This window comes from Saccostrea cucullata, unplaced genomic scaffold (assembly GCF_032062105.1).
Source record: "Saccostrea cucullata isolate Sc308-1 unplaced genomic scaffold, CSIRO_AGI_Scuc_v1 ctg21994, whole genome shotgun sequence".
Taxonomy (NCBI): Eukaryota; Metazoa; Mollusca; class Bivalvia; order Ostreida; family Ostreidae; genus Saccostrea; species Saccostrea cuccullata.
This window is the reverse complement of record NW_026924325.1, coordinates 2,307-23,288: the sequence shown is the minus strand read 5'-3', so window position 1 is coordinate 23,288 and position 20,982 is coordinate 2,307. Positions and strand designations below refer to the sequence as shown.

At 34.7% G+C, this 20,982-nt stretch overlaps 2 protein-coding genes across 2 annotated transcripts; one reads left to right on the top strand and one right to left on the bottom strand.

Annotated features, from left to right (window-relative positions):
* Positions 1–1,968: 1,968 nt before the first annotated feature.
* Positions 1,969–8,202, bottom strand: LOC134266215 (uncharacterized). The gene is made up of 5 exons (XM_062748448.1): positions 7,797–8,202; positions 3,770–3,892; positions 2,896–3,085; positions 2,516–2,644; positions 1,969–2,372 (listed from the first exon to the last, which is right to left on the bottom strand). The coding sequence occupies exons 1-5, from the start codon at positions 7,829–7,831 to the stop codon at positions 1,971–1,973; spliced, it is 879 nt and encodes a 292-aa protein (XP_062604432.1). The 5' UTR covers positions 7,832–8,202; the 3' UTR covers positions 1,969–1,970.
* On the top strand, positions 5,927–7,806 carry LOC134266214 (uncharacterized). Its single transcript, XM_062748447.1, has 2 exons — positions 5,927–6,112; positions 6,517–7,806. The coding sequence occupies exons 1-2, from the start codon at positions 5,928–5,930 to the stop codon at positions 7,583–7,585; spliced, it is 1,254 nt and encodes a 417-aa protein (XP_062604431.1). The 5' UTR covers position 5,927; the 3' UTR covers positions 7,586–7,806.
* Positions 8,203–20,982: the final 12,780 nt, after the last annotated feature.

Below are 20,982 nucleotides of genomic sequence, written 5' to 3'. Positions count from 1 at the left end.
TAATGCATTGATATTCCTAGATAATATTATATTGTGAATGATGTACAATATGGTATTTCTTTAGTATTTGGTAAACATTTAAATGTATCCATTTCAACCAATACATATTTATCACATGTAATTCTTTAGAAAAATACATATATAAAGTATTTTGGCCCAGGGTCTAGCTTCTTCACCCTTCTTGCATTTCTTCTGCTTTACCCTTCTTGCGTTTCTTTGTAGTAGGTTCAGATTTCCTCTCCGACAGAGCAGTTACTTTGGATCTGAGAGCCATTTTCTTTTTTCTGGGAACTTGACGTTTGAACTCTTTAAGAGAGTCAACAAGACTTAATTTTATGAAATGTTCACTTATGTCTTGGAAGAGCTCTATGATGAGTTGTAAAACAATTTCATCCTCTATATCACTATCTGTGGGTATCTTACATATACTTATCCACTCCTGTATCAATGAATAATTTTCATCAATCTTATTTCTCAGAAACTGATGAATGTTTTCCGTGTGAAAATTAATGTGTTCCATCGTTAGAGATGACTGTATTGCTCTATGAAGACTGATAAAAAACTCAAAAACTGGTTCACTAACTATAGTAAGTCCTCTACTTTCACCTTGTTTGGCTTTAATTTCCAATACAGTTTGGTCATTTGCATCAACATTCTCTTCTTTGATCCTCAGTTTCTGAAGAATTGCCTGTTTTTTGTAATCCAGGTTACAAAGCAGTTTCATCTTTTTACTTGTACTTCCCAATCTGTGTAGTACAGAGTCTTGAAGCCGTCTCCTGATTTTATAAACACATCTTCCAGCAAGATACCTCACCTTGTTCTTTGCTGCACAACTTATATCAGCATGCAACTGTTGACCTTGTTCATGTTGTTCGTCCAAAGAATTTTTCTGTTCTTCCAAAATTTCACTTGCTTTACAAGCAAGGGTTTGGTCTGTAATCCAGAACATTAGTTTGGAACTAAATTTATTTTGGTCTTTTGTTAGGTGTTGAACATTGAAAGTGAGCTTTGTGAAATTAATATGTTCATCACTTATTAGGAAACTGTTTATTTTACGATAAAATGCTGTAAACTCTGGGGGAGTTTTTGGTCTAGGTGGCAAATAACTTTCAACCTTGTGCTGCAAGAAACAGCCATGTTTTCTGATAGTTGCGGAAGAAAGGAATTCCAAAGAAAATGATTTCAAAAATTTGGCCAATTGATTTTCATTTAAAAAGTCATTTATATTGTATTTAAAGTCCTCAGGAATGTGCTCAAATTCTGGCTGATTTTCTTCATCCTGGTGAAGGTCCTCTGTGTAGAAATCCTGTTCCTTAGATGGTTGTGAAGTAACTGTTTCTGATGGAATTTCACAAAGTGCACTCGAGGAAGAATTACAACATTCAAGATCGTCCTCAGGAACATGAAATCTCTCATTATAAAAGTCAAACACTTTCTGTGGATGTTTCAGAAAAGCAGCGTCCTGATTGAAATTCCTAATCCTCAGCCCTTCAATAGTTGTTGCCCTTCCAAGGGCAACCCCTAGCTGCCCAGCACAGAAAAAAGAGTAACAATCTACTTCCAAATGTTCCAGGGTTTGTCCTTGTGCCCTATGTACTGTCAGAGCAAATGCAAGACTAAGTGGATATTGTTTTCTACAAGCAAGAGTGACATTTCGGATAGGGTCAAAAATATCAAAGTTAGCTGGTTTCATAGTCACCAATTTTCCAGAAAAGTTTACTACAGGAGGTTTGTCCTTTTCCAAGGAATAAACAGTCCCCCTCATACCATTGTAAAGGCCAGAAACAAGGTTTTTTAAAAGAATTACAGGTGCATCCTTCTTCAATAACAGGTGCTTCTGCACTGGACTTTTCCTCAAGAGCTGAATATTTCCTACAATTATATATACACATGTAAATATAAAGTAAATAATACTTTAATACTTTTAATAGTGTAATAACAAGTCTAAATACTTTCAAAATTTGCCATAGTCACAATCTCTTACTACCTACTAAGAAGGACTTAATCTCGGATGTACTTGTATTTCCAAGAGCTTGAGAAGGTGAAATAATGGTATACCTAACTTGAAAAAAAAATACATAACCTAAAATTTCATAAGGGGACATTGCTATAACCAATCTTATGTTAAGAAATATGCAAATACCTTCATCAACAGCTTCAAACTTAATTTCTTCACCCTCCATATCTTCCAGCATCACATGGTTAACATATGACACATCAAAATTTGTACCATACAATAATGTAGGATGAGCATTTGGTGGAAACAGGGGTCTGTCAAGGCTTGAACAAAATGCTAAGGTCTCTGGGGTAGGAGAACCATCACAAAGCTGATGTATGGCATCTATCAGTTCCTTTTCATGTTGGCGTCTCACCTAAGAAATTGAAAACAAATCATTAGTAATTTTAATAGAATTAAACTTAAAAAGGATAATCATAAGACAAACACAAATCATAAAGGTAATTTTCCTTTCTCATCCAGTTTTCACACAACAAAACAACAGAAGTATTAATTTACCTTTTTCAATTGTATATGATGAGGCAATGCTAAGCGAAAACATGGGCTTTCAAAAGCATAAAGACCTCCATCTCCATATCTTGGATTTGGCACTGGGGGCAGCTGTTTAAAATCCCCAGAGGCTATTATCTGAAAAAAAGTATATAAAATAGATTAACTAAAGATTGTTCCAGATTTAGTAATCAACATGTACAATTGTACTAACATTATTACTATGAGGTGCACATGCAGTGTTGTATTGATAGGAAAAGAGGACAATGTACACAATACCTAATATTATACATTGAGGGTAAACTGTATAGTTCATTCTTATTCTGCATTATACATTTCATTCTTGATTTGCATTTTGTGATCTTCATTTCAAAATTTATCACACTTACTTGCATTCCCCCAAATACATGGTTGTTGCCTTTTACCAGACGACAGACATGCTCTACTAAGTCGAAAGTCCTGGCTGATATCATGCTGATCTCATCAATAACAAGTACTGAAGTTTTTTCAATGCGTCTCCTGCTTTCAGAATAAACATCATCATGCAGAAAAAGCTCTGTGTATTTTTCCTTTGAGAACCTGTAAAAATATATCAATGAATTCAATAAATTATTTAGAGATGAAAAACACAAATTTACACAATCAAATTTACACAAATACATGCTGATATCTTTTCTGTCATAACAATCCAAAATCACAGAGATCAAGAGATTAATGTACTGTTTTTGCGCATGTTCCAAAAAATTATAACACCTTCAAAACACCCAAAAGACCTTGCATAATTCTGACACTACCAACCCATAAAGGATCTGCTCTTTAATAGCTAGCTTCTAGTTAATATGGCTATAAAATATACTAGTAATCTGAAATTTAATTCAAAAGTTCAAAACATTTTAAAATATCTAAAAATTTACCAAGAGAAATTTTCGAAAGTTTAATTACCTAAGCAGTAATTATTCAATGACAAGCATTTATGAAATAAAAAATTTCTTTTTATAAATTAATACTAAAAATTTCAGTAAGTGATGTGGTGAAAAGATCTATTTAATCACAAAAAATTGAAAAAAAAACAGTTGAAAATAATTTTTTACTGAATGTTTTTTTTAAAAAGATTTTTAATATTGGTGTAGAACTCTTCAAGGACAAGACTGGGACATAACTTAAATTTGGATACAACACACTCCTACACACTGATACTAAAACATGAAAATACAACTGTAATGTGTTAATAAGAAGTACTTTGAGTAAAGTTCTTTGAAGTACCTTCCGTCCTGTATACCAGCCCAGTGATGAAGGGTTGTTGCACCAGAACCTAACTGTTGGCTTGCCACTCCTGTTGAAGCTGTGACTGCTACTTTTTTTGTACCAAGATGAGATATTATTTTTCTGAAAACAAAGAAATTTAATGGTGTATGAGGCAATTAAAAAAACACTTTCATTATATGTAGCTTAATTATAGTATAATCAACCAAAAATAAAAGATATAACATATTTTCATGTACTACAGAATAAAAAATAAATTAAATAAAAAAGAATCAAATAATACAGGATTAACATTCCACATACATCCTCTTAAAAATATACACATTTTTAAAAAATTAATAATTTTCAAAATCATTACACTGCTGTTTTGTGTTTTAGCCAACCAATCTGACATCTGTGATTTTTTGCTACATGAAATTGGCCTTGGTTCATGGTAATCACCAACTACTCTGGTCATGTTCAATCTATGTATTAAGGAAGCTCTAAACACTACACACTAAAGAGTTCTATTTGTTTGGTAGATTATGCTATTCAAGAGTGATCTGTCCTTGGAAGTAAGATTTAAAAAAAAGGTTATTTACAGTGAATTATACAATTTATGTTGGATTAAAACATTCTTAACATAATATGAGATCAAGAATATGAAATCAAATTCATTATATCCATTAATTTATCCAATGTAAGCAAACAACAGTGATTTATTCAAACTTACAGGTTGGCCATTCACTACACCAATGAAAGCCCAACTTCTTACACTTGCCTGACTGAAATAATGAATGGTCTAAACATGTTCTGCACAGAGAAGGATGTTCAAATTGCAACATCAGATGTTATATCTAAGATCATCAGTAAGCTTTTCAGAGTTAAGTCTTCCCGCATTTATGAGCAAGGAGAGTACATTATTGCATTTCAAGGTTTAAAACAACGTGTACAGCATACCAGCAATGAGAACCTGACTTTTCCAAATAACTGTCAACTGAAAACTTTTAGTAACCACAAACTAAATTTTTTGGTGCCATTTGACCTTTGCATAAATGGACAACAACAGTACTGTGAAATTCATATGGAGGCTTCATATTCAACATTAACAATACAAGGGCACACAAGCAAATTGAAGTTTTCTTTAACCCCAGTACAACATCACATAGATGGGATACTGCATTTAGTCAAGAACCTACATATGTGTGAAGGACAACCAATAGAAAAGTCTTCTAGTGAGTCTATAACCTTGTCCACAGCCAGTGGAGTACTTCAGAAGCATGTTGTAAAGTCCAAATCATGCACAATTTTGCTGCCTCCTCTAGCAACATCAAATGCATGTTCAGCATGTAAAGACTACAGACGGAAGAGAGAGAAACGAAAGGCACTCAAAGAGATCAGTAACAAGTTGCCAAGGCTCAATTCAGAGATGGTCAGTGATTCAAAAGAAGATACCTGTGTCCTTGATGCACACATCCAATTTTGTGAAGAAGATCACAAAGATTTTGAAATACTCCTGAATAATGCCCTAATGGATGCTCCAGAAAAATTTCAGCTTTTACTTCAATCCCAGCTACAAAACTGTAGGAGTGGTCTAGATACTCACCAGCGTAGGTGGGATCCTCGAGTTATCAATATTTGCTTACAGCTGTTTTTGAGATCTCCACAGGCATATGAAGACCTGCAGAAATCAGGTGTATTAGTCCTCCCATCCAAAAGACTACTTCAATACTACAAAAATTCCTGCTCTTCCAATGAGGATAATCTTGCATGGATGAAAATTGAAGCAGAGAGACAAGGAATACCTGAGTTTGGTAGACATGGAGGCCTTTTAATAGACGAAATGTCAATTCAGGTAACAGTAATATGCAAATTTTAACACTAAGGTTTAATATAAAAAAAATTTGTTGCTGCCCCTTGACCCACTAAATATGCACTTTTTAATAAAAAAAAAAAAAAAGATTGGGGGGGATAATTTTTTGAAAAATATTTCCTTTTGGCAAGTTTGAAGTTTACGTAATATTTATAACCTTAAGAAATTCCCTAATATTTGTTATCCAGTGAAAATTTGAAAATTAACTAAAAAAATGTTAACAACAAAGAAAAACTATACCCACCTACACTAAAAATTATGATGGTTGACATAAAAAAGTTATAAACATGTCTGTAGTTTTTATTTATGTACTGTTTTCCTTTACAGGATGATCTTGTAATCACAAAAGTGGGAGATTGTTGGAAGTTAATTGGCATGGTTGATATGGGTACAACAAATGAAAATATTGATATTATCTGCAAAGGAAAAAAGGTTACAAGGCTTGCCTCACAGGCTCTGCAGTTTGTTTTCCATGGCTTTACAGGTTTCAGGTGAATAATCTTATCAAAGACTTTATAAGCATTATGATGGATGTGAATTTTAAAGCTACAACAGATTTAAGGGGGTTGGGGGTTGTGGCCATTTTTAGACTATATTTGTCTCCTTTAGAAGAAGAGCTCCAGATGAAGATATAGAAAATGATCAAATTTTAAAACAAAAATTTTTGAAATTTTTCTTTGCCAAATGATCGCTGACAGCTTAAGATATCATATCTAAAAAATTAAGTTAAATCTGGTGGTAAATTTGTGGTTAATTTGTTGACCCCCAGCCTCCTTAAATAGAATTTCAATTAAGGATGGTTGAAAATTATAATCTTTGATTATTTACTCTTTAGGGTTTCATGAAAGTTGTTTGAAAGTTCATCTTATAATACCATTAAATGTTAATCTTGTAGATGGCCTGTCTCCTACTATGGTTCCACAACTGCCACATCACACCAGCTGTACCTGACATTTTGGAAGAGTGTTGATGCTTTGGAAGAAATGGGTTTCACAGTGGACTACATGATGGCAGATGGGGCAACCACAAACAGAACATTCACATCTATGTTGTTTAATGGAGACCCAAGGGAAGAGCTATTTCTATTCAAAAATGTGTATAACAGAGAGCATGTGATGGTTGCCATACAAGACATCAAACATGTGTTAAAAAGAATTAGAAACAACATAGAATCAAGCAGAAAGGAAAACAAGGAGAATTCCAAGGGACGTTACCTTGTTTTGGAGGGGCAAGCAATTCTATGGGACCATTGGGAAGAATGCTTTCTTTTTAACTATCAGGGTGGCTTTGAAATCCACAACAAATTAACTGAAGACCATATCACTCTGACAGCAGCCTCAAAAATGCGCAACCAACTGGCCATTGATGTTTTGAATAAGAACATGCTGTTCCTCATGAAAAGTTACCAACAAACATTGCCAGATCCTGAAAGACTTTCATCATCAATAAGACTGCTAGAAGCGACATCGATTATATGTGATATTTTCTGCAGCATTAACCACCCAGTCACATCCATGGAGGATCCAAGGATAGCAGAGATATCTCAAGCTCTTCAATTCTTTAACAGGTGGGAGGCTGACATTTTGGAATCTTCACCTACACTTGCCAAGAAGAATCTGATGACAAAAGAAACACGTGATGACATCAATTCATCCCTGGTTGGATTCACCTCACTATGTAGGCAGACAACAGGCAAGGGCAACTCCTTAAATCCTGGATTTTTGAACTCAGACCTCATTGAAAACTTTTTCTGTCAGCAAAGAGGAATTCGAAATGGGTTAAATTCTAATCCTACATTGGAACAGTTTGCCAAATCAAGCACGGCCATTGTACTTGGCCAGTGCTTAGTGTCAAGGAGAGCCAATGCATCAGAATCTGCCTCATCAAGTTATTTTCGTGCTAAGTTATCAAGACCTTTAAACTCTACGAGGAAAAGCAGGAAGCAAATTAAGGTCAAGATCTAGTAAATAACTTTAGACTAATTTTTTGGTGCTAGATCCATTATGACGTCATAATCAATTTCAACTTTCTTTTTCCCGTACTTTACGGCTTTAGCAGAATTATGTAGAAAATATGGTATTTTCATGACATTCAGTTTAAAATCATATGAAAAGTAAACCGGATACCTATATTAAATTTGATATTGATTTAAATATGATGCCATATACTAATTACCCTTTTCTGAGAGACTGTAGGCAATCTGGATACATTTCCTTTGTCGAATATGAAGAAAACTCCCATACTCATGACTGGTTTTCTTAATTTTTCATGGAAAATGACAGTTTAAAATACAGTTTTTCATCTTGTTTACCTACAAAGTATGCCCCGAAACACCTTATTTGACCAAGCTAAACTTGTAAAGCATCAATAAAGGAATTTATTTCTCAAATTTGATAAATCTGTAGGCACCTTTCATTTACTAATCTTGACCTTAAAATGAGGAAATTGAGAATATGAGCAGTAATTAACAACACAACAAAAAATAACTTCAACCATTTCAAGTTTTTGTGATCAAATGTAATTAATGACAGGTTTATTTTTTGAGTCTGTGCTCTATATTAGAAGCACCTAACACTGATGTTATGCAATATTTACATTTTGTTATTAAGAACCCTCTTTACACTGCACACTATAGAGCCATGATTCTGTCAATGTGGTATTTTTCTGCAGCTAGAATTATCTGCCCTTATATCTAAATTACAATAAATAGAAATTTACAGTATATTTCTAAATATGATATAATGTGACATTTCTCTTAATAATAATAGGTACATGTAAAATTTTAAATTCAGAGAAAAAACACTGTATGTACTGAATTTAAAAAAAAATCTGAAGTTCTTAAATCCTCTTGTGAATTGATCAAGGGTGCAATATAGTGTGTCTTCTACATGTATAAAGAAATTGAAAAAAAAAATTAAAAAATAAAAAATTTTGTATACTTCAAACACTTAATAAATATTACTTTGGTCAGATATGTAAACATGGGGACTTAAAAAGTACCAATGCACTGTCCCGTGGTATCTTTTGCAATTTAGTGGAATATAGCTACTCAGTATGTATGTGTGTGGGCATGTATATATATATATGTATGTGTATGTATGTATGTGTATATGTAAATATGTAAATAAAAATGTATGTATTTTTTTCTGTGTATGTATATCTCTGGCTTTTTTGCATTATGATACATGGTGGTACTTGTTTATAAATATCAATATGTATTTAAACTTCCCATGTTAGCAATTATCTCAATTTATGAGCCATGTGTACAAATTGATTAAGTATATACATGTACTAAGAATATGCTGAATACTACTATTACATCACACTTTGTTAATAACTGTTATATGCTCTGTTTATTAATCATGTATGTAATATGCCCACAAGGGCCCTGATCTGGAATAATAAATATATTCTATTCTATGATATTAACTTAAGTATTCTATTGAACACATATTTACATTTATTTTCTCAAATGAAGTAAACAAAAGTGATTTCTGTTGACTGATACTGCATGTATTGGGTTTGGACATTTTTCCTGTGGGTAAATGCCACGTATCAATTATTGAAAATTGAATATATAATCTTAATATCTACACCTCTATTCAATATCATTTTCTCCAAAAAACATTATGCACTGGTGTAGAGAGGGTCCTTACCATCATAATCATGGATTACATACGTTACATGTGTACATCCAAAAAGGGACGTATATTATTGTTTATAGTAAATAAACTTGTGTACCTTAGCCAATGTGTCTTGCCAGTGCCACACTGGCCTGTAATTAAAAAGCTGTGGCCTTTGACAGCAAGGTCTACAAGGTCTGCATCCATTCCCGCGAAAATGTCCGCTTTGTTTGGTTTTGTATATTAGTCACCGCTATTCACTGCGAACCTGTGATAGTAATACGTCACGTCATGGCGTCGCGGACAACGAATGTTTGAGCGAAGTTGTGGGAAAAAGTCACTGTTGCTGGTGTAAAGCATGCGTTTAAAATCACATGCATTAACAGGCATAAAGAATGGTCCTTTCCGAAAAGATTGGTTTGTGTTTTATAATTTTCAATTGAAAAATGATTGTGCGACAGCCTGGTTATAAGCGAGGGGTTCCCCGGTGACCTAAAATGCGTTGCACTCCTTGTGTTATTATTATAGGTATTACGTAAGGGGGATAACTGTCTATTATCATTTATTGAAGTATTAACATTTAATTTTGCTCGATGAGCATTTTTTATTTCGATGGAGACAGATTATCTTCATACATGTACGGTGACATGCACATTAAAAATGCTAAGGAAGTTAAGTGTTAAAACAACTATTTAGTGGATGAAATTGCTATTATTAGAGTTTGATATTAATAATTATTGACTGTAAAAATTGTTATACTTTAGAGCGAAAATACCGAAGGTCAAGTTAAGGAGACAAGGCCAAAGCGTCAAAGGAAAGAAGATAAGGAGGAGAGTACAAGTCTCGCGTCAGAAGCAGATGTTGTTGCAGACATCCAAGCCCCGGTAGTTTTCGCAGCTTCAGGCTTACATCAGGATCACCATGCAGCCCCATTGCCCTAAACAAGCACTGTAAATTCAGATACATCACACCCCTCAGGCCTCAGGTAATGCAATAGGGACCATTACAAATACGGAGGGCTGCATTCCACCCCAAATAAATTCTGTGCAGTTTTCACTGGGTCATAATGTCAGTTCCCAGGTGCGAATCTACAATTTTTTCAAGGGGGGGGGGTTGAAGAGGAAAAGAGTTACTATTACGCAAGTTTTACATATATAATTATGTCATAGCTTATTTCCCACAAAACAAATGAGACAATTCTTGGGTTCTTCGATTATATACTACCGGTCACGGTAGCCTAGTGGCATAGGCTTTGGAACGGGGGGGGGGGTTAGCCCCCAACCCTTTTTTGCAAATTTTATATATACATTATATAGGCATTGAAAATTGGGGTTTACCTTTTTTTGCTGGTGTAGCCCCCCCCCTTCAATTTGCTTCCGACGCGTATGAGTGGTAGAGCGTTCGTGATCAAGAGGTCCGGGTTCGATTCTCATTCGCGGCGCCGCGTCATACCTAAGACGTAAACATAGGTAGTGACAGCTTCTTCGCCAAGCGCTTGGCACTAGAAGTGAAAGTCACGGGTCTTTCGGGTAAGAGCTTAAAAACGTAGATCCCGTGTCAAGGTAGGCGTTGGTACGATAAAGAACCCTCACTGCTCAAAGGCCCTGAGTGCCGAGTATCGGTCAAAATTTGAAGCCCTTCACCGGCACCGGTGATGTCTCCATACGAGTGAAAAATTCTCGAGAGGAACTTTAACCAATATACAATCAATCAATTATACATACTGATAGTGAAGGGTCAAGTCAAATGGGATGTGGATATTATTATGGGGGAAGTGGATGTATTACCTGCGGCCGAGTAGTTGGGAAAATCAGTCGATGAGAGACATTACTTTTTAAGAATTGGTGCCTGTAGTACTGTCACTGTTGGTTTGGGGAGAATTTTTAAGTGGAATCAGGTGCCATTTCATACTGATAAAGTAGCGTCATTGGCCACCCTAAATTCACAGTCTTCAAAATCATCAAGAATATGTATATTGTTAAGCGAGAATATGTATATTGTTAAGCGTTCCTTTAGAGAATTTCTCACTAATATGGAGACGCCACCACTAGCCGGTGGAAAGCTGCAAATTTTGTCCTTCAGGTCATTGAGCAGGGAGGGATCTTTTTCGTGCCAGCACCTACTGCGAAACGGGACCTCGGTTTATATGGTCTCATCCAAGGGAATAGTCTCCGCGTCAAATAGAGGGATTCAAACCCGCGACGCAAGGAGCAGATGACGTTCTAACCAATGCGCCACGCGGGCGACATAAAGAATAAATGTAATTATTAAGAAAAGTGTCTTACATGTAATGAAATATAACGTAACACTGAAAACTAAACATGTAGCAGGTTTAGACAATTGTGTAGCTGATGCAATTTCTAGCATAGCTGATGCAATTTCTAGCAAGCAGTGGAAGCGATTTCGGGAGCTTGCTCCAGGAGCCAGAGAGGATCCAGATCCAATACCAGCAACATTTCACATGTTCTTAGAAGTGAGTCCATGTAATTGTTAAACGCAGCAAACTCTACAAATATTCTTTCTTCATACATATCAGGAATTTTAGCATTTAAAAAAAATTTCGAGTGCATGCAAACCCAGTTGCCTTGTAGTTGACCACTTTATAGCTTATATACTCAGATGAGCGATGTGGCCCCTTGGCCTCTTGTTATTAGCATCGATGTTTTATTAGATAGTGCTGTAGTTTCCATCATTAAAATATATAACGAGCCATTACCAGTAAATTTCACTCTAAATATTTAAGCAGTATGTGAACACCTCTTAGATCTATTAAATACGAGTGACTTGGAAGTCTCTCAGAAAAAAACCCGGGTATTTGTCTATTTTGAATTATTCTAGTTCACATTGTTATCTTCTCCATAGCCACTAGGGATGTTCTTCATCAAGGCCTATGGGCCTCATGTTAATTCCAAGGCATTCTTTTTAGTTTGGATTTTTCTAATACTGGGCACTGCAGAAACTGCATGACACAGGAATCCAACAACTGGGATATGCACCTTGAAGCTGCATTATTTTGTATCAGACAGGCGAAGTCAAATTACAAAGTCATCACCATATGAGATTGCATTTGGTAAAGAGCCAACCTTCCCATCAGAATTAAACCTAAATGAAAGCATCAATCCAAACAAGGCAACAGAGGCACTTGTACATAACCTGAACAGCTTTAGGCAAACACTGCGAGATTCTGTCCACGAAAAATCTAGACTGTATAATGTAGGAAGAAAGAGGCACTACAGAGAAAAGCTACAACAAGGCTAAAGTTCAATCCAGGAGATATTGTATACCACAGGAACTGTAGAAATCTGCAGCGGAAGCAATCCAAGATCAAGGAGTTGAACTGGATAGGGCCATACACAATTGATTCCATTTCAAAGAGTGGTGGTTCAGTTCTGAAAGATAAATCTGGATCAAGGCTTTAAAGGAAATGCAGTACTGCGAATTTGAAACTGCATAGGGAAAGGCCTGGACATTTGCAGCCGAAGAGGAAACCTGAACATTCCAAGACAGCACCAAGCACCGACCCCACGAAGGCTACCTGGAACGTACACCTGGAGACCGCTGAGGGCATCTTGGGGCCCACTCAGGACACTACCGACCAGCCTCTCGAGGAGCCCTCTAAAATATCCACCCTTGCCACCACAAAGAAGACTCTTAGATGGAAAAGGTAACACGAACAAGAACCTAGCAGCACCACAGAGTCGACCCAGGCCAAAGTCAAGAGAAATAAGATAAGTAACCAACAGGAAACTACAAGCAACAAAGAACCCTCCTGTGAGATGTCTTTCTCACCAGACTCATATGACGACATTCAGCGAAGAATAACAGAGGTTGACGCGGCGCCGCGAACGAAAATCGAACCCGGGCCTCCAGATCACGAAGCGAACGCTCTACCACAAGGCTTCCGTGACCGGTGAAAGTCGAATTGAAGGCCACAGCAAGTTTTTTTTATCACAAATTAGATTTGTACAAAGTCTGCTTCATGTGAATAATAATAAAACCAGAAGTCTCTGTCGAGACTGAAGCTCTACTGGTTTGAACTTATAGCAAAGGAAGAGAAGAGTACTTAAGCAGCTGGGATTTGAAACTTTACAACAGCAACATACAGAATAATGATCGTTGATAAAGTCTCTTTATGTTCTTAGTGTAGTCTACTTGTGTGCCAAGTTATATTGAAATCAGACCAAAACTGTAGGAGGAGTAGCATTTTGAAACAATTTTACAGACATTTCAATTTTTAGTAACCACGGCAACACAGTTCATCAAAAATAAAATTTGATACACAGAATTATGTATCTTAGTGTATTCTACTTGTGTGCCAAGTTATACTGAAATCAGACCAAAACAGGAGGAGTAGCATTTGGAAACAATTTTACAGAAATTTCTATTTTTAGTAACCACGGCAACACCGTTCATCTAAATCAAAAACCGATATACAGATTTATGTATCTTAGTGTATTCTACTTGTGTGCCAAATTATACTGAAATCAGACCAAAACTGTAGGAGGAGTAGCATTTTGAAAGAATTTCACAGAAATTTCTATTTTTAGTAACCACGGCAACACCGTTCATCGAAATCAAAAACCGATACACAGAATTATGTATCTTAGTGTATTCTACTTGTGTGCCAAGTTATACTGAAATCAGACCAAAACTGTAGGAGGAGTAGCATTTTGAAAGAATTTCACAGAAATTTCTATTTTTAGTAACCACGGCAACACCGTTCATCGAAATCAAAAACCGATATGCAGAATTATGTATCTTAGTGTAGTCTACTTGTGTGCCAAGTTATACTGAAATCAGACCAAAACTGTAGGAGGAGTAGCATTTGGAAAGAATTTCACAGAAATTTCTATTTTTAGTAACCACGGCAACACCGTTCATCGAAATCAAAAACCGATACACAGAATTATGTATCTTAGTGTGTCAAGTTATACTGAAATTAGACCAAAACTGTAGGAGGAGTAGCATTTTGAAAAATTGTTTACAGACAGACGGACAGACAGACAGACAGACGGACGGACGCCGGACGCATTACTATCGCATAAGCTCTTCTGGTCTCTGACCAGTAGAGCTAAAAATAGGTCTGCGAATTTTGGGGCGCAGTTGGTACCCATCGGAATTCCAATAGACTGTTTGAAAACCAGGTCTCTCAAAACCACAAAGATACATGTGCATTGTCAACCAGAAACTCAAGCGTGTGATCAGTCAATTTGCTGGCGTGATAATCTGCATTAACGCCGAAGTTATTTCTGCATAAAATTATCACGCGAGCAAAATGTTTACTCATTATCATCATAAGACCAAAAAAAGGAAAATAATTTTTTGTATTCACACTAAAACCCGATACTTGATTCAATAAGAAAAAAATCAATATGTCAGTATCCTTGCCATGTGTATAACTAAGCAACACGCAAAAAAGCATGTAGATCTGTAAATTCTGAGCAAATCGCTTTATGAGGTTATAAAGCCAATACGTTGTTTGTAGTTTTTATCACAGAGAAAGACATTGGTAAATATATATATTTATATGTGGACTAGACGTATGCCAGTCGTCTCAATTTAAAGTATCCACAGTGAATCTTGCAGGTGATCTCAAACAACCAGTTAAAGTTTAAGAAAAAGGGGATGGATTCAATTTTTCCATCCTCAATTTCAAATACATTTCCGCTATAACCTGTATATAGAATTGAAATCACCCAGTTAACTCTGTACACACCAGTCACTTCAGAGCCTTTTAAATTATAAAGTGTATCTGTACCCAGGGGTCCGTGTTTTGCCTGTTCAATCTTTATACATTTAAAGACTTTATATCTATCTCTCATCTTCACTTTTTCAAATCAACTCTTTTGTCAAGTATTCACATTTAATAAATATGGGTTCTAGCAGTTAAGGAAACAAAGTCGTTCCAAGTATTTATCGAAAGAGGCATGTCTGTAAAGAAGACATAACATTACAATGAGAATATTCTAGGAACTCATAACTTCGACACCCACTTTCAAGTAAATATAGAAACATTTTTGTCTCTTTCCTTAGCAAAAGCGAGGGGACATTCAATCACATTCATCTGTCATTCTGTCCGTCTATGACAAAAGAAATCATAACATTTGAATGAGAAAAGAATGGACATAATGTAATGTAATGAAACCTTCATGTTTCACATGTACATTACCTTTTGCAAGGCCTATCAAAATATTCTATGAATTTTGACCTCTTGACTTAAAGTTTGACCCTTTTTGAAAAAATTACTCTAAATTAGTCATAACTTTCGAAATTGAAAAGATGTGGTTTTCATATTAAAATTGTATATTACCCGTGTAAAGACCATTCTAAATAAGCCATAATTTTTTAACTTTTTACATTAACCCTGAACTTTGACCTATCTTTCAGAAATGTAATATTTCCATAATATCTTTGGATTTTTAAAAGTTAATCCTTCATATTTGACATGTTCATTGCCTATGACACGATATTTCGTACTATGATTTTTGATCTCTTGACCTTCATGTTCGATCTAATTTTTAAAAACAAATTAACTTTAAGTGATTACTTTTGATTGACATATACATCTATAAGGGTGTTCGTATTTGACCCACTAAGACACCGAAAGCGTGGAAACACAATTCTTTGACTTTGCTTCTTTACATATATTGTTCATCAGCTTGATGTCGTAGATGGATGTTAACAGATTTATGTTGAATTTCACTTTTAAATCGAACGGGAATACTTGGTGTGACTATCAGTTAAAAAACAGTGGAGTAAAAAGAATATTTATTACAAATAAACTGTTCTCTGTCTGATAAAATAAGATAAGTTTTTCTATGTCTATCAGAATGTCAATATTCAATTTTTATGCACCAACATAAAGTCAGGTTATTATGTGCGTACGTATTGCGATATGTTTGTTTACTTTGTCAGACAAAAACATCATGTGATCATGGATCAAAACAGGATTTTAAAATATACAATGAACAATAATAACAGAATGCTATTCCATGAAAATAATTAAATATGCATAGATTGTGATGGACGTGTTTTCCATCAGAGGTGCTAGGAAATATTTTAAATTCACTTTGATTTTCACTGCTTGGAGAACTGTTTTTCGTTCTTTGAACCTTTGAGAACTCAATATGATAGAAACCAGTTAAGCATAATGAATTAATATGTAACATAAACAAATCACATGACCATCTATAAATTAACCAACCATTTAAAAACTGATCCTATTTTCTGCTTTATATGGATGACTTAATTTGTTGTGTGTTTAGTGCTGAAAGGTGTGCTTATTCCTGGTTGTTTTTCAAATGTTGGATTTGTTGTGTTTGTATCGACTTACATGTTTTCCCTCTATCTATTACACATTCATGAAAATGAAAGGGTGAAGAAATGTTAAAACCATGTTCCTTCTGTTATTCCAAACCGCTTTGAGAAATTGATGACTTCAGATTTCACATTTTGTCTTACCTTTAAAGGTAACACAAATCTTTTTTACGTCGCCCGCGTGGCGCAGTGGTTAGAGCGTCTGCCATAGTGACGCGAAATAAGGAGGCAATCCTTACGTCGGGGGTTCGAATCCCATTGTGGGACGTGGAGACCGGTCCTTCGGATGAGACCGTATAAACCGAGGTCCCGTGTCGCAGTAGGTGCTGGTACGAAAAAGATCCCTCCCTGCTCAATGGCCCTAAGTGCCTAGCATAGGGCAAAATTTGCAGCCCTCCACCGGCAAGTGGTGGCCACTCCATATGAGTTAAAAATTCTCGAGAGGGACGTTAAACAACATACGAGTTCAATCAATCGATCAATCAAATATATTTACTATTTCCTTGAATTCAAAACCAGAAAAGCGTATTTTCTCAATGTCGTAAACCGTTATTCGTAAGGGATGTTGATATCATTGGTTCGTCACATTTTAGTTTATTTAATCATGGTTTAGAATTAGGTTTAAGATGTTCACAAGTAAGAATGAGTATGTTTTGTTCACTGATTATCAGTCTTTCATTATAGATTTTAAAATTGTTTTTGCTTGATTATTTTCTTGTAAAATAAAGTTCAAATACAGTCAAATGTATAATTTTTATAAGTATTAAAGAATTTTACGAGTAGTAAAGAATTTAATGGGAAGTAAAGAATTTTTTTTTCATCTTTTAACATTAATTTCTACATTATTGCAACAAATTGTTATTTGTTTAATTCATACACAGTGTTCATCTTAATTCATTTTTGGAAGCATTAACGTCATGAAGCAACATGTATGTGTAAGGTATCAAGAATAGATTACAATATTCAGAAATGCTTGTACATTTAATATACTCCAAACTGATAATTATTTTAGTTACTCTCCATGTGGGATGAAAAAGAATAAAAGAAATTTTAAAATCTGCTGAACGAAAAAGGAAAGATTAAATCTTGTATATTTATTACTCCATGAGAATCTTGAATTCAAAATATAGAGGAATATAAGTAGTTTATACATTTAGTACTACATACATGAATGTTCTTTTTAATGATATATGAAATAGTATATTATAAGTTATATCATTTTTAGCTCACCTGAGCCGAAGGCTCAAGTGAGCTTTTCTGATCAAAATTTGTCCGTTGTCTGTCGTTGTTGTCGTCGCTGTCGTTGTCGTCGTAGTCGTTGTAAACTTTTCACATTTTCATCTTCTTCTCAAGAACCACTGGGCCAATTTCAACCAAACTTGCTACAAAGTATCCTTGGGTAAAAGGGATTCAAGTTTATACAAATGAAGGGCCAAGCCCTTTTCCAAGGGGAGATAATTATGAGTTAGAGAAAAATTAATGGCATTTAAAAAAAATCTTCTTCTCAAGAACCACTGGGCCAGGAAAAATGAAACTCATATGGAATCATCCTCAGGTAGTGTAGATTCAATTTTGTTCAAATCATGACCTCTGGGGCTAGGGTGGGGCCAAAATGGCCGACCAAAGTTTTACATAGGAATATATAGGAAAAATCTTTAAAAATCTTCTTCTCAAGAACCACTGGGCCAGGAAAGATGAAACTCATGTGGAATCATTCTCAGGTAGTGTAGATTCAATTTTGTTCAAATCATGACCCCTGGGGCTAGGGTGGGGCTAAAATGGCCGACCAAAGTTTTACATAGGAATATATAGGAAAAATCTTTAAAAATCTTCTCAAGAACCACTGGGCCAGGAAAGATGAAACTCATGTGGAATCATTCTCAGATAGTGTAGATTCAATTTTGTTCAAATCATGACCCCCGGGGCTAGGGTGGGGCCAAAATTGCCGTCCAAAGTTTTACATAGGAATATATTGGAAAAATCTTTAAATATCTTCTTCTCAAGAACCACTGGGCCAGGAGAGATGAAACCCATGTGGAATCATCCTCAGGTAGTGTAGATTCAAGTTTGTTCAAATCATGACCCCTGGGGCTAGGGTGGGGCCAAAATGGCCGACCAAAATTTTACATAGGGATATATAGGGAAACCTTTTAAAATCTTCTTTTCAAGTACTTCAAAGCCATGATTAGTGATATTTTTCTATTTAAATGGAATCATCCTCAGGTAGTGTAGATTCTAATTTGTTCAAATCATGACCCCCTGGGGGGGTTAAAATTCCAGCCCCCCCCCCCCCCCCCCAGTAAACTTTCAGTTCTGATCTGATATGTGCTTTTTTTCTAGCCGATGTACTCAGGTGAGCGCTGTGGCCCCTGGGCCTTTTGTTCTTATTTGTTTTATGTGGTAATATATTTAAGTAATAGTGTTCCATATAGGATTTTGCTAAAATTTATTACATATGTAATATGTTAAATTAAAAGAATTTAAATGAATTGATAAATGTGTGTAAAATATCAAGATTTAAAATTAAAAATAGGATGCAAAAACTGATGTAACCCTTTTCTTGGAAAATATATCAAAAGCACATAAGACTCAGACCAAAAAAAATTTTTTTTAATAAGTCTTTGTATATTTTATGTGAAAAAAAAGTATGTAATATGTTAAATTAAAAGAATTTAAATGAATTGATAAATGTGTGTAAAATATCAAGATTTAAAATTAAAAATAGGAAGCAAAAACTGATGTAACCCTTTTCTTGGAAAATATATCAAAAGCACATAAGACTCAGACCAAAAAAATTTTTTTTTAATAAGTCTTTGTATATTTTATGTGAAAAAAAAAGTATGTAATATGTTAAATTAAAAGAATTTAAATGAATTGATAAATGTGTGTAAAATATCAAGATTTAAAATTAAAAATAGGAAGCAAAAACTGATGTAACCCTTTTCTTGGAAAATATATCAAAAGCACATAAGACTCAGACCAAAAAAAATTTTTTTTAATAAGTCTTTGTATATTTTATGTGAAAAAAAAAGTGGAGAGAAAAAATTAAATTTCTTTGTAATTGACAGTTCATGTCTATTTTTTCACACCAGAAATTTTCAGAACTGCATTTGCAATTATACAAATGTATGTCTGAGTTATCCATGAAATAAAATATCTTTTGCTTTTAATTGTATAAAGTAATGCGTTAAATGTTAGATAAAATACAAAGAAATCGTGGATGAAATATTACAAGTGAACAATTGTCATGTTCATCACGTTGGATCGGGTATCTAGGAGGTGAGTATATCCCTACTGAGTGTTCAGAATCACTGTAAGCTTACTGTTTGGATCATAATTTTAAGCTAATTAATCCATGGGCAAAATAAGTGTAAAAGCAATGGCCCGACCGACAAAATTTAAGGTACATATTATTTCGGTCAAAACACGGTCAAACTAGTATAGTGGTTGTATTTGCAAACAAGGTCATTTTATAAATTATAGAATTTGCAAAATGCGGACTATAAAAGAGATAGTTGAAAACGATATACAATAATTTTGTAACATCAACTTGTAAATCAGAGGCTTCTATAAACAATTCTCATTATCGATTACTGATGACATTAATTTTATTACTTGCACTTTTTCATAATTGGAGATTTCCGTAAATCTAAGGAAACAGGAAACCACAAATTAAGAAAGTTTCATCCGAGAATGGTGGCCCATTATCATCTATAATACGTTGATGCATGTGTAAAGAAAGCTATAAACACAATACTTACCACACAAGTAATAGACAGCATGCATTTAAGGCAGTATTTTATGACAATTTCTGACAAGTGACCTCCCTATTTTTATGATAATCTATATTCAAAGGTGAAAACTTTTGTTTCACGTATTCTTTTTTTTATAAACGCATTAAATCTTCAACACACATAGTTAAACGGTAACCTAATTAAAATTGCACGTCCTACTCCTCCTTCTCGACGAATCCAGGTTTTCTTGAAAAGCCTTAAACAATATTTGTTGATTAAAAATATATCTATTAAAATTATTATAATTTATATATTAAAATATAATACGACATAGGCAGACCGTAGTCCGAAATATCTGACGTTTTCCAGGCTTTTTTAGCGATTTTGATATTTTACGTGCCAGGAAAACGTCAGAACCGGCGCAATTACTAAAACTGGGAAATCGACGCCTCCAACCGGAGGCGGCATTCTCGAGTTGATTTTAGATACTTGCACAATGAATTAAATTTCAAAGTCACAAGTTATGGATAGTACAATAGTACAATACTTAGAGTACTTAACAATATCGTTTCTATGGTTCATTTATTGAATATACAATCCGTTGAAAACATTTTATCAGACTGATGTTAACATTTCTTGCATTTTAAAATCTTGCAAGTCCTTTAATGAAATGTGGAGTGATATTTT

Excerpts from the sequence above, each read along its gene's own strand:
- LOC134266215 (XM_062748448.1), bottom strand. The coding sequence starts at position 7,831 with ATGTATCCAGATTGCCTACAGTCTCTCAGAAAAGG. Across the intron at positions 3,086-3,769 it reads GCTGGTATACAGGACGGAAG|GTTCTCAAAGGAAAAATACA; the intron begins GTACTTCAAAGA and ends ATATTTTTACAG. Across the intron at positions 2,645-2,895 it reads ATGTATTTGGGGGAATGCAA|ATAATAGCCTCTGGGGATTT; the intron begins GTAAGTGTGATA and ends ACTTTTTTTCAG.
- LOC134266214 (XM_062748447.1), top strand. The coding sequence starts at position 5,928 with ATGTACTGTTTTCCTTTACAGGATGATCTTGTAATCACAAAAGTGGGA. Across the intron at positions 6,113-6,516 it reads CATGGCTTTACAGGTTTCAG|ATGGCCTGTCTCCTACTATG; the intron begins GTGAATAATCTT and ends TTAATCTTGTAG.